This window comes from Ornithorhynchus anatinus, chromosome 9 (assembly GCF_004115215.2).
Source record: "Ornithorhynchus anatinus isolate Pmale09 chromosome 9, mOrnAna1.pri.v4, whole genome shotgun sequence".
Classification (NCBI taxonomy): domain Eukaryota; kingdom Metazoa; phylum Chordata; class Mammalia; order Monotremata; family Ornithorhynchidae; genus Ornithorhynchus; species Ornithorhynchus anatinus.
Genome location: NC_041736.1, coordinates 9,003,590 through 9,017,149, shown reverse-complemented (window position 1 = coordinate 9,017,149; position 13,560 = coordinate 9,003,590). Strand labels below are relative to the sequence as shown.

Genomic DNA, 13,560 nt, shown 5'->3' with positions numbered 1-13,560 from the left:
ACCTGTAACACATTCCCTAAAGGATTATTTTGTTCAGATCTGTATGTTCCCTTTCAATTCCAATATTTTGCAATGGAAATCTGAATTTTTTTCTACATGTGATTTTGAACATTTCTACCTTTCTTATACTTCCAAACTCTTGGTTATCATATCTCAGAAGTGAATTTAAATGGCTGACTATCCAGGGCACTCATTTGTGCTCCTAGAGGTCAAAAGCCTTTCAGTGGATCAATTTGCTAATAATAATGTTGGTATTTGTTAAGCGCTTACTATGTGCCGAGCACTGTTCTAAGCGCTGGGGTAGACACAGGGGAATCAGGTTGTCCCACGTGGGGCTCACAGTCTTAATCCCCATTTTACAGATGAGGGAACTGAGGCACCGAGAAATTTAGTGACTTGCCCAAAGTCACACAGCTGGCAAGTGGCAGAGCCGGGGTTCGAACCCATGACCTCTGACTCCAAAGCCCGTGCTCTTTCCAGTGAGCCGGCCATTTCAACAGCATGGTTCAAAGCAATTAAAAAGCCAAATTAAAACTAATTGAAAATTTTCCAGGCTTGCACCTAGCCATTCCTGTTCCTAGAATGTGCTGCAATGTGTCTGTTGAATATATTGCAGAATGTGATTTGATTTCATTTACTCTACTGCCTGAGTCCCTTCTGGGAATAAGGCAGGCTGGTACAGTATTCTCATGGGCTGGTAAATGTTTTAAGGAGTTTGCCAGGATAAACTATTTCAAAGAGATGCAACACATAATACCTGACAAATTCAAAGGCTCAGTTGAGTTCAAATGAACATTTATATTTTTGGAATGCTTCCATCAAACTTTACTGACCAAGTTCAGACTCCTCCTCCTCTAGCTAATAACTATATGGCTTTTCCCTTAAAATCTGCTTGGAAACTGTGCAGCTCACTCTTCTAAACCATCAGCCTTTCCTCCATTGTTACCATAATCTGTTGCAGCCCATTTCAATGCTCCATTTGTGGCTGCCATACTGGGTGTATCTTTTGACAAGCTCATGGATTCATTTTGTGTGTTTGATTTTCAAAGATGTCTTCTACTAAAAATTTATTTATATCATTATTCTCCAGACCTCACCACTCCAGTTGTTTTTCTCATTGTAACTGCCTTTAGCCATGTTGAAGAACTGTGCTATGTATAACACAGAAATAAGGTTCAAGGACTGGATGAAGATCATCTAGGTCATCTTATGCCTCTTTTGAAGGCATTTCTTATCTAGGCGTACTGAGTTTCCTCTTTAGGTTCTAAATTTTCACTGGCCATGTGAACTACAGATATGGCTTGTATATCTACATCCAACTCCCTTGAATTGAGGATAAAGCATTTACTAAACAACTGGTCTAGTTAGAAGTGGCTTCTCTACCACACAGGCTTTTTATTCTAGGGAGTCACAAAACACTAACAGCTTTGAGATATCTTCTTGTCCAATCCAGAATCCTCGCCATCCCATTCCAGGTTGGTAGACAAACATTTTAGAAACAGAAAAACATCAATGATGTGAATATTTATGACTGAACCTTAAAAGAGAATTATTTACTTCTTTGCTAACACCAGCCACAGGCTTGAAGGCAGATGAAATTTTGGAAAAAGCACATTGGAAATTAAGACCATTATTTTAATACTTCCAAATGGTTGCCTTAGGGTACCCAAGATTACAGATATCTGCCATGCCACTCAATTGCTAAGAGAGCAGTGCTTATGTGAATGGTATCTGGTGTGTCAGTGAACTGTTAAAGACTCAAGGACTGGTTATCTGACCAGTTCATGGAGCATCTTTGGAGACTGCCGAAGAAGATCTGTGGGTGAGGGAGACTATGCTAAATGTTGTCAAATAGTTAAGAAAGATCTCAGAACAAAGTTGAAAACTGTCTGGGCTGCCTTGCCTGCAAGAAACCATCTGGAATTGGGAATTTTGCTCTCTCCTCCCTTTAAAATGCCAAGGGATTCTACCCCCATTTGCATATGTAAACACATTTTGTTTTTGTTGTCTCAAGTGCTTTTAGTGAGTTTAGAGGATTAGAAAGAAGGCTGGATTTTGATTTTGACTAGCTCCTCCTAGCTCCTCTTCAGTCCACATAGTATTTTTCAAATTTCCACTTCTGATATGGATTCATGGAGTCACAAGCAGTCATTCTTAGGGTATTATGATTGTGGTTTGCTTCCCAGCACGTGGGCTTCTTAATGTTTGCCACAACAATGTGATCCATCTAAGGAGAAAACACATGGTAAAGCCATCAATTCACAGTCAATCTTTAAATAAAAGAAGCAACACATTTAGAGAGGTCAGTCACCCAGTTTGATGTCAGTGAGCTCCATTTTCACCTTTCTGTCCAGTACTTTGATTTTCAGGGCCATGTTGCCCTCACCGTTGCTCCTGCCACCAAGTTCTGCAGCTAAGAAACTGCGTCTGTTCACAGGGAACTGGGAGGGGCTTTTAGTGGTCTTGGAGCAAAATGAGGAAGGAGTCAAGGGCCCTCCTGGGAAACTCTGTAAATTTGGGTGAATTTATGCAAAATGGCACGTGTTACATCATGGAATACTGATTGCCTGGTGAAATGTATGTGACATCATGTCTAGTATTCTCAGGTATCATCAGTGGACACCATAAATATTTTCCATGGGACAGAATATTTCATTTCTTAAGATTTCCTCCTCTGGCATTTCCTGTTCTCCATGTGATGCGTTTCCAGATTTTAGATATACTTTTTGCTAATCCCTTAAATTTAGCCCTGACTTGAACCTTTGTTATATCATTTCTGCTATTCTAAATGCTTTTTAAAATTCCTTTGGACTAAAAGATCAATTCTTTGGCTGCCTGGATGGTAATTATGTTTTTCAAAGGGAACCATTTCAGATGACATTTACTATATGTGATGTATACGGCTGGAGATCACAGTTGATGATTGTTAAAAAGCCACTTACTGTTATGAAGAGAGCTAGTTAATTCATTAATTAAATCTAAGCCTTGAAATGCTACATTGAATTATAAAATATTAGAAGATTTCTCCAATCGCTGACCCTGCCTAGGGTATACTTGCCCATGCACTGGATATGCTGCAGCATGGCATGCTTCTTTATAAAGAAGCAGCATGCTTAGTGGATAGAGCACGGGCCTGGGAGTCAGAAAGTCATGGGTTCTAATCCCTGCGCCTTCATCTATAAAATGGGAATTAAGACGTGAGCCCCACGTGGGACAGGGGCTGTGTCTAACCTAATTTCTTGTATCCACCCCAGTGCTTAGTACTGTGCCTGGTTCATACTAAGTTCTTAACAAATGCATAATAATAGCAGCATGGCTCAATGGAAGGAGCCCGGGTTTAGAAGTCAGAGGACATGGGTTCTAATCCCGCCTCCACACCTGTCAGATGTGTGACTTTGGGCAAGTCACTTCACTTCTCTGTGCCTCAGTTACCTCATCTGTAAAATGGGGATTAAGTCTGTGAGCCCCAAGGGGGGCAACCCTATTACCCTGTATGTACTCCACCGCTTAGAACAGTTCTTAGCACATAGTAAGCACTTAAAAAATACCAACATAAAAATACCAACATAATAATAATAATGATGTAAGAGGAGAAAGATTCACGGTATAGATTTATAGCTGTAGCTTATTATTAGAAACTTGACAATTGCAAGAAGCATTCCTGCTGTTTTTTTCATTATGCCTTCCTGGGAGATCAGGATATATTCTACTTCTACTTTAGGCAGAAAGAAAGTCGAATGATTGGGAGCTCTGTGGCAATCTATTCTGGAGTGTGCACAGGTCAATAACTCTGCATGCTACATGTTCCGCTGCTGCCCAGCTTGGGAAGAACAGAGAGGCACAGCGGATGCCCTGCAGGGGATGAGGGGCTGATGCAAAAGAGCTACTCCTGTGGGGCCCAGTGATGCTGAGGAGCTCAGCTGCACCGCATGGCTCAGGAGGGACGGCGCCTGCACCGAAGCTCAGGTAACCTGGCAGGCAACGGCCCTGCTGTCTTTCTGAAGAACTCCGGAGTCAGTTTGTGCCTCAACCTTTGTATTTTAATATCTCATTTTCTAAAAATGCCTTGGAGATGAAGGCCTTTAGTACTTAGGGCCTTACTATGTGCGAAGTGATGGGGTGGATACAATTTAATGAGGTTGGACTCAAACCCTGTCCCACTTGGGCCTCAGAGTTGTAGCCCCAGTTTAAGGGGAAGTAACTGAGGCACGTGGAAATGGCTACATTTCCGTGGTTTAACCACCCCCCTCCCTCCAGCTTCACTGACGGCTGACCGACAAGTAGCTGTAGACAGGGGTGAACCCTTCAGGATGAGATAATCATCCACTCAGGCTGACGTTTTTAGGGTTTGCCATCTGGGAATCGTGCTCGTGTCCCAGAAGCCTTCGGGGCACACACGGCCACCATTTCCTCCCCTCAGGATGCCACCTTGGGGTGACAGTCTGGGGATACTGGGCACCCGGTGGAAAGTGCTGACTGAGATAAGTGGGGGCAGGAGGAGATTAGATAAAACCTCCCCCAGAGAGATAGAAACAATGCCTTGAGTGATATCAACTTCAATCTTCTGTTGGAAGGAGCCACACTTCGTGCACACAAAGTGAAGATGAGCTGGAAATTCAATATCAATCCAGAGTTTTGAGCACCTACTAAGGGCAAAGTGTTGTACTAAAGTACTTCGAAAAGTACGGTAGACCTAGTAGACATGGCCCCTTCATCAAAGAGTTTACACATTTGGATAGCATTAATAATTGTGATATTTATTAAGCATTTACAATGTGCTGAGCACTGTACTAAGTACTGGGATAGATACAAGATAATCACATTGGACACAATCCCTGTCCCACATGAGTTTTATAGACTAAGAAGGAGGGAGAATGATTTAGTCCCCTTTAACAGATGAGGACACTGAAGTACAGAGAAATTAAGTAACTTGCCCAAGGCCACACAGCAGGTAAGGGTCAGAGTAGAGATTAGAACCCAGGTCCTCTGACTCCCAGCCCATTATTAGTACTTTCAATGAGGCTGGGAAAGGAAGCAGGGCTGGGAGGAGCATGCCAACTAATCACACCTAAAGAGCATTTAATAATGTTGGTATTTGTTAAGCTCTTACTATGTGCAGAGCACTGTTCTAAGTGCTGGGGTAGGCACAGGGGAATCAGGTTGTCCCACTTGGGGCTCACAGTCTTAATCCCATTTTACAGATGAGGTAACTGAGGCACAGAGAAGTTAAGTGACTTGCCCACAGTCACATGGCTGACAAGTGGCAGAGCCACTATTCGAACCCATGACCTCTGACTCCAAAGCCTGTGCTCTTTCCACTGAGCCACACTGCTTCTCCAGCATTTCTGGATCTGGGTTTTCTCATGTCCAGAATTTGAGCCAAGCATCACCCACTGCATCCTCAGCTTTCCCTGACTATTTCCACAGAATTTTTCCCTGCAGTACCCAGGCAATCTCAGGTGTCAAACAGCTTCATTTCCCACATCTGGAAACCAGCAGGCAGAGAGGCCACCACCTTAATACTCGCTCAAAGTCACTTGATGTCTTTGAACCCAAAGAACACTTAGACATACATTAGGGGCAGGGTTATTATTCTCAGTATCTGAATTTCCATTTTATTGCTGCCACCTCCATTCTATTGGAAAGATCCATTTTAATTCCAGTTGCTCTTTGGGTCTACTGTGATTCATACTGGAGTTTCCAGCTCCCCTGAACTAGCTGATCAGCTAAGGATTTAAAGGGCTTGTAACAACTGTACACTAAGATGATCAGAATCAGCCTGTGGAGGTGCATATGAACTTGGGCATTAGTTTGGGAATTTAAGACTACTATTTTAGAAGAGTTTCAACAAATTGTTCCGTCACCCGCTGAAAGAACACTTTCACACAAAAACCTCATTATTGGGTGTCAGTGGCCCACATCTGTTAAGTTCCTAGCCTGTTTTAGCTTTAACTGCTAGTTTAACATCTGCAAAGATGATTGCACATTGCACCTGATTGGGAAGTAACTTAAAAGAGTCAAAATTGCCTTAAACCACTTACTCCTGAAATTATTATTGAGCCAAGTTATCTTTAGGTACTGTGAGAATGAGTCTCCCCTATTTTACTTAATAGCATCCCAAAGTTCCTGGTTGGCTCTCAGACTCTCCTATTCAAAACTCAGTAATCTTTAACCAATCCGGCCACTCTCTCTCTTTGTTCTTTCTTGCTGCCTCTCCTGGGTCTGCAGATATCCATTTTGCTGCGGCTGTCTTCCCACCCTTTGCCATCTGCGGTTGGCAATTACAATAATTTACCCAACAAGCTGCTTCAGCACCTCATTTCTACTTATCTCTTTAGTCTTCAAGGCAATTGGGGGTGGAGTCACTTTTAGAGATGGAGAAACAGGAAAGAGGTAAAGACTAGGTTAGGATCATCGTTAGAGCACCATCAGAGAATCCTGCTGTCAAATCAGGTAAATCACCATTTGGGGGCAAGAAAGACAGGTGAGAGGTGGGCATAAAACTTTTGTGCCTTAACCTTTGAATCTTAATTTTAATTTCTAAAAATGCTGTGGAGATGAAGTCCTTATGTGGCTGGAAAGTGAGTGTTGTAAAAAGCCGATAGAAACAGTGTAACTAATTGAATCTGTACTTTCTTTGGGAAGAAAAACAGAGATGTTGCTATTTGCCATTGGAGATTTAGTATTACTTTTATTTATTACCAAACCAATTTAAATATTTTAATCTGGTAAATTCACAGTGGCTATTGTGTTTCATTTTATTTAAGATCAAACCAGTGGGAAAAAAATCAGTTCTACTTACGAGTTCTGGACGAAGAGCAACCAGTGATTTATGCAACCATTTCAACCCTTTGTTTCTGTTATCACAAGGGGACAGACCCATGATTTCGCTGGCAGACAGAGGAGCTAGGCACAGGTCTTCATGTTTTATAAATCTTAACCAGGTATAATTGAACTGTTGCATCTAGGGGAAGGAAGAGGGAATATTTAGCAGGTTCTGATCATTCAGAGGTTTTACCTTTAGTCTTAACCTCATGTTTATTGCTGTTACACTTTAGAATTCCATGCTGTAATTCTAGTGAGATGCCACCCTGTAATATTCTAGTTTTCCTTTGATAGAGAAAAAAAGACTGAGCAAGAGGAAGAGGAGCTCTTGGTTCAAGCCAAAGGCAGCAGTATAAGGGAAAAGCCCTCATAATAATAGTATTTATGTTCTTACTATGTGCCAAGCATTGGGGTAGATACAAGACAATCAGGCTAGACATACTCCCTATCCCACATGGGGCTAATAGAGGGATTACAGGTATTGAAATTCTATTTTACAGATGAGGAAACTGATGCACAGAGAGCTAAGTGATTTACCCAAGATCTGGAGAAGCAGGATTCCTAATGGTTAGAGCATGAGCCTGGGAGTCAGATGGAATTAGGTTTTAACCCCTGCTCTACCCTTTGATGTGTGACCTTGGGCAAATCACTTCCCTTCTATTCAGGTCAATCAGTCAGTGGCATTTAAGTGCCTACTAATAATGTTGATATTTGTTAAGCGCTTACTATGTGCCGAGCACTGTTCTAAGCCCTGGAGTAGACACAGGGAAATCAGATTGTCCCACGTGGGGCTCACAGTCTTAATCCCCATTTTACAGATGAGGGAACTGAGTTCAGTTCACCTTCCTAAACTGAAGTTAAGTGACTTGCCCACAGTCACACAGCTGACAAGTGGCAGAGCTGGGATTTGAACTCATGACCTCTGACTCTAAAGCCCATGCTCTTTTCACTGAGCCACGCTGCACAGAGCACTGTACTAACCACGTGGGAGAATCATAAGAGGAATGGTCTGTAAGGTTGTTCGTAGCTTTAAGATCGGGGTATCGGAGGCTCAAAGTGAGGCCAGTTTATAGATGAATCTGTGACACTGGGGTCAAGCACTGGAAACCCTCAGTGTTAAGTGACTTGCACTCTGGGGGTCTAAAAGGTTTCCAAACTACATCCCATCTTATTCCCCCTCTAAATCTTCCTCTGGAGTAGAAGATGAGACTTTTCCTATTTGCCACTCAATCCTGGATTGTTGAGCATCTAACTTAACTATTGGAGCATTTTGGAATCATGCCTTTGCTTCAGTGTGTGCCACCGATCAGGCATGATTCTGTCCTTCCCCTGCATCTCTGGCCAGATTGTTAGCATTCTGCAGCTTGCAGTTCCCACTGTGACCATGGAAGCATAATAATAATGTTAAGCACTTACTATGTGTCAAACAGTGGGGTAGGTACAAGTCAATCAGGTCCATGTCTCTCACGGGGCTCACAGTCTAAGTAGGAGGGAGACCAAGTATTTTCTCCCCATTTTACAGATGAGGAAACTGAGGCACAGAGAAGTTGGATGACTTGCCAAGGTCACACACCAGGTACGTAGTGGAGCCAGGATTAAAACCCAAATCTTCTGGCTCCCAAGCTGTGGACTCTTTCCCCTATACTGTATGAATGAGGGGAGGGTGTGGAAGGGAGGCCAGAATTCCCACTGTCATTTGCTGGCAACTCAGAAGTTAAAGTATGCTCCTAGTAGGAGGGGAGAGAGGCTTTCAGTTGTGGCTAACTCTTTCTGAAAAGGCAACAGAAGTTACAGCACTGAATGAGGAATTAGTGTGGTAGAAACTCCATTATGTCCTACCTTACTGTTTAGATCGCAGTCCTCCATAACCACAGTGTCATTCCCTAGGGAAATGCATTTTCCCAAGGCTGCATTAATGAGCTAGGAAGCAAAATGTGCAATGTAAACTTAGAAAACCTTGTTTTCAACGAAGACAGACATGCATCATACTTAGATAATGGTGCTTAAAATGGAGTGGTTTCTGCACTTGTGGACTTTTTTTTTTCCGGTGTGTGGGGGAAACTTTCAAGAGTTTTATCTTGCTGAAAATGAAGACAGGTGACTCAAAAGGGGAGATGCTGAAGGTAGTCTCCTTGGTAAAACCCTTCCCTCGGTAGCAAAGGCTACAGCTGCCAAGAGATGAACTTATCAGGCCCTGTATTTCTGGGATAAGGGTACCCTCTATTGATTCCTTCAGAAAAGTGCAACGAAAGCTCATCAAGAAAGTACTTGCTTTCTATTTAAGGAAGGTGACAACATAGCGGAGAGATGGTAAGACTCGCCTAGACAATAATTCAGGGAGAATATATGTCAGTGACATTTTCTGAGTGATTACTCACAAATGTAATGCAACTCAGTAACTACTCATGCATGGGAATGAATAATATTTGAAAAATAGCTTAGATTGTTTGTTTTAGTGACTACTTCAAGTGACAAAAAATGGTTTTCTAGTGCTCTCTAGTGGTTTTTCGGTAGCGATACGCTTTCTGATAATATCGAAATCTGGGAATTAACAATGGTGGAAGAATCAACATTTTTATCCCAGAATTAGATCCACCTGCATAAAGATAATTGGCACGTATTATTTTAAAACTCTAAAAAATCCACTGGGTAAGTTTAAAGTGAAAGGAAAAATGGCAAATCTATGGACTTTGGTAATCAATCATTATTTTAAAATTACAGCATGTGTACCACAACTGTTGCAAGATCATTTTATTTAGAGCTGACCGCTGAAGTCATACCTATCATTTGGGAATTTCTTCCTGCTCCACAATTACCTCCACTGACCATTTAGTACGGTATTTGTTATGGGCTTACTTTGTGCCAAGAACTATGTACTAAGTCCTGGGGTATATTCAAGACAATCAGGTCATACAGAGTCCCTGACCCATATAGGGCTACAGTATAAGGGGGAAAGGGAAACAGGTATTTAATCTCCATTTTACAGGTGAGGAAACTGAGGCACACAAGTTAAGTGACCTGCCCAGTGACCCACAGCAGGCAAGGGGTGAAGCTGGGAATGGAACCCAAGTTTCCTCACTCCCAGGCCCAATCTCTTTCCATTAGATCGCATTGATTCTCATTAAGTTGAAGTGGCTACCTTTCAGGACTACAAACCTGAATGTGCCAACTGGCATAAAGAGAATGGGCATTCTGGTGAGGTCTTTACAAAACCCCATAAATCCACTCTTCTATCTTAAAAGCTTCAGTTGTTAACTTGAGCAAAAAACCTGGCTCTAAAGGAACTTTAAGGCTGGGTTGCCAAGTTCGTTTGTTTGCTTTTCCACCAACTATCCCACTAACATTAACCATGCTGCACAATTTAGTGCAAGTAGTTAGATTAAAGTATAGTAACAAGAGCTTTCCACTAAGTTTAAGCACGTTGCTGGGGATTTAACTCAGAAATCCAGTTTCTTATTCTACAAAGGTTTAGGCTCAAGAATCGGATAACGTTGTTGGCTGCATTCAATTAAGCTGAAGAAGACACTAGAGGGCCATCCACTCTTATAGGGCTTTGTCTAGCAAATTAGTAATTGTACAGATGATCTAATTTACCCATTATAGTCCTAGCTTCCTGTGGCTTTGTCACGGACAGGAAGTGTGGGGTGGAATCTATTGCAGCTGAGAACCCAGTAGGCATTACATCTAAAAGACACTCACCTCCTGTTGCTCAGGTGGATTTAAGATCAAGAAAAGATTGCTCAAAAAATCCAGTCCCTGTGAGCTCCTTTGCCTCCCTCCTTCCTCTGTCTTCCTGAGGGTTTCAGCAATCCAAAAATTTAGGCACAGTTCCAAGAGGCCAAAATTACACTCTGTGCCCTGCCTGATGAAATGATACTAGGATGATATGTATCTGTGTAGGAGTTTGACCAGAGCGATTGTATCTGGTGTGGATATACATCTGGAGGCGAGAAATCATCGCTGTTATCTCTGCCTCAACTCCCATGACCCAGCCAAGGGAGAAGTATCAGCAGTGAACTGTGGTGGTTGGCTTAAGAATAATGTCATCCTTATCTGCATTCCATTTCTTCTCCTGAAGAGGTAGAGGGGTTTTCTCCTTCCGCATCACCTCACACACTAGTGCCACAGGGGTAGGACCTACTGGTCTTGACTCTGTATGGAAAACAGCCCACCTACTTCATGGGATCAAAAATGCTAAGAAAGCATAGTTTGAAAGGCTGAATTGCCATCAGCCATCTTGAAGGGTGGATTCTTCACATTCTTTTGAAGGTACTTCATTCCAACCATTGACAAATACATTTACCTCTTGAAACTGGAGAAAGATCTCTGAATCTAAAGCCCATGATGGAAAAAATGATCATTTTATAGAAAGAATAAAGAAAAAAAGCATAGCAAGTGATTTTTTGTCTAAGATTAACTCGATATTTAAAAATTTGCCCCACTTCTCTATCAATCAGCCCATCATCTATAAACATTCACTGCTTCAGCCTAGACAAGCCGTTAAATATTGGAAATGGTACTTACCACCCCACTGGCTCTTACGACAGGAGCCTCCAAGTCAGAGAAGACATTTTCCAGATACCATTTGAAGCTTTTACACTGTAATTTCTTCCGGAGTTCTTTTTGTTGGGTTAGGTTTCCTATATCAGAACGTCTCTCCAGGAGGTGCAAGCCATGACCATAGAAAAGGTCTTTGTATTCATCCAACCAGACCTCTGCCACCCGAACCAGGTTCCGCTCCACTGTTTTTACCCGGTCTTTGGGGAAGGAGTATGGATTATCATTCCTAAATATGTGCCCCACTCGGGAGCAGGGAACAATTTCGATTTCTCCCCCGCACATCCACACCTGGGGGGAGATTTAGATTGCAAAAATCTGTTATTCAGAGGTGAGCTCTTTTTCATAGGGAAAGTGATGCTATGAAATCACTTTGGACCACTTTTGCTCTCTGGGTTCATATCCTCAACTTTTGTAACTCCACAGATGATCCTCCGTCTCTGTCTCTGAATAAAATTCTGGATAAGTGTGTTTCACCAAACTCAGTGACACATTTCTATTTGCTCTGGCAAAAACAAAACTATACAGTCTTCTGTTTTCTTTGTTCTCTGTTTTCAGTTGGAAAGGATACCACCATTCAGAGCACACAGCACAACACCATGTTACATATTTTGATGATGGTGGGGTTTTGTTAAAATTATCATTTGATAGTATAGTATTCTAGATGTGGCTTTGAGTCTCAGAAAAGAGATATTGGTGATTTTGTATCATTTCTAGATCCCAAAGCATTTTAGGTTTACTGCTGGAAAGTAGGATATTACCCAGTTGTCAGATGGGTAAATTAGGTTATGGAAACCCCAAATGACTTCCTCAAAGTTGGCTAGTGGCAGTAACCAAGTTTTTCACTTTCTATCCCAGAGGGTAGCCAGTGTATTTGGGTTTCTGAAATGGTTCTGAAGCACCCCCTCTGATTCGTTACCATTTTAAATAATCAGATGCAATTAGTTAAAATAAATCATATTAATAAAGAAGGAAATAAGAATGATCTCACACCTTAAATGAAATCTCCATATTTTCACCACCCCAAACATCGAGTCCAGGATCATATGTTCCAAGTTCATAAAAGTATTTTTTGTCAATAGAAAACAGTCCACCTGCCATGACTGGACACCTAAAAGTGAAAAGATTGTTTTTAGGCTTGTGCTCCGTGGAGGATTTGGACATTAAATGAGTATTGTCCTTGAACTAGTGAATTCTTGAGACCTAAAGCCCTGGCAACTACTTTATGATAAGTACTAAATACAGAAAGCTCTCAATAGATATGAGCATTAAAGAAGAAACAACTTGCCACTTTTACTAGTGCTGTAGGGAAGATGGTGTGTGATCAATTTCTGCAGAGGACTAAAGAAGCAGATTATTGCCAAAGTTATTGATATCAATGAAGCTTGGCTAAATGAAGTAATAATTGGAGAAAGAATTGAGGAAGCCAATTTTTTCCCCAATCCTTGCCTCTCTTTCTTCCCCACTTACCTTTTTATTTACTTGCTACTGATTAAGTTATTGACTCTTATATTTATCAATTCTCACACTTAACTATTGTCTAGCCATCAGTTTGTATTTACTGGGTTTATAGTTACTGACCTCTAGGACAGAGACAAATCTTTCACTTTTGAATTTATTCCTATTATTTGTGTTAATGCCCATCTCTGCCCTCTAGACTAAGTTTCCTGTGGGCAGGAAATGTATCTGCTAATTCTCTTGTATTGTGCTTTCCCAAGTGCTTAGTCTGGTGCTCTGCACATTGCGATCAATCAGTAGTATTTACTGAATGCTTACTGAGTCCCAGTCACTGCTTGGATTGCCTGATGTAAACTTTCATACAAATGATTCTGATGATGAAGAAAGGACATGTGGTAGCATTTAGTGATGCATGAAATTTACTCAATTATTCGAATGGCCTGAGAGGGTTATTATGCCTTCTAAACTACCTACTTATTGGAAGTATCCAACATTTGAGGAATTTTTAAATGTTAAATATTTCACCAAAGCAGCTTCATGGTTGAATATTAATGATGGCATCACTTCCCAGCAATAGCAAAGGTATAGTGGCAATGAATAATATTAAGCTAGGATGAGCAAAAAAACATAGGCATACTTGAATATCCCTTTTGATAACTTTTCAGGTATCGAATCAAAAAACCTTTTGCCTACAAAATTGGTTCTGATTGGGAAAAATGT

At 41.5% G+C, this 13,560-nt stretch overlaps 1 protein-coding gene across 1 annotated transcript in view; it reads right to left on the bottom strand.

Moving 5' to 3' along the window:
- Positions 1-443: 443 nt before the first annotated feature.
- The window catches only part of GALNT5 (polypeptide N-acetylgalactosaminyltransferase 5), a 32,889-nt gene continuing 19,772 nt past the window's right edge, over positions 444-13,560 (bottom strand). The window contains exons 6-10 of the mRNA XM_001512227.6: positions 12,376-12,493; positions 11,350-11,673; positions 8,665-8,745; positions 6,803-6,964; positions 444-2,227 (exon numbers count right to left, since the gene is read on the bottom strand). Of these exons, the coding sequence (XP_001512277.1) occupies positions 2,087-2,227; positions 6,803-6,964; positions 8,665-8,745; positions 11,350-11,673; positions 12,376-12,493 (826 nt within the window). The 3' untranslated portion in view covers positions 444-2,086. The remainder of the gene's footprint in view (positions 2,228-6,802; positions 6,965-8,664; positions 8,746-11,349; positions 11,674-12,375; positions 12,494-13,560) is intronic.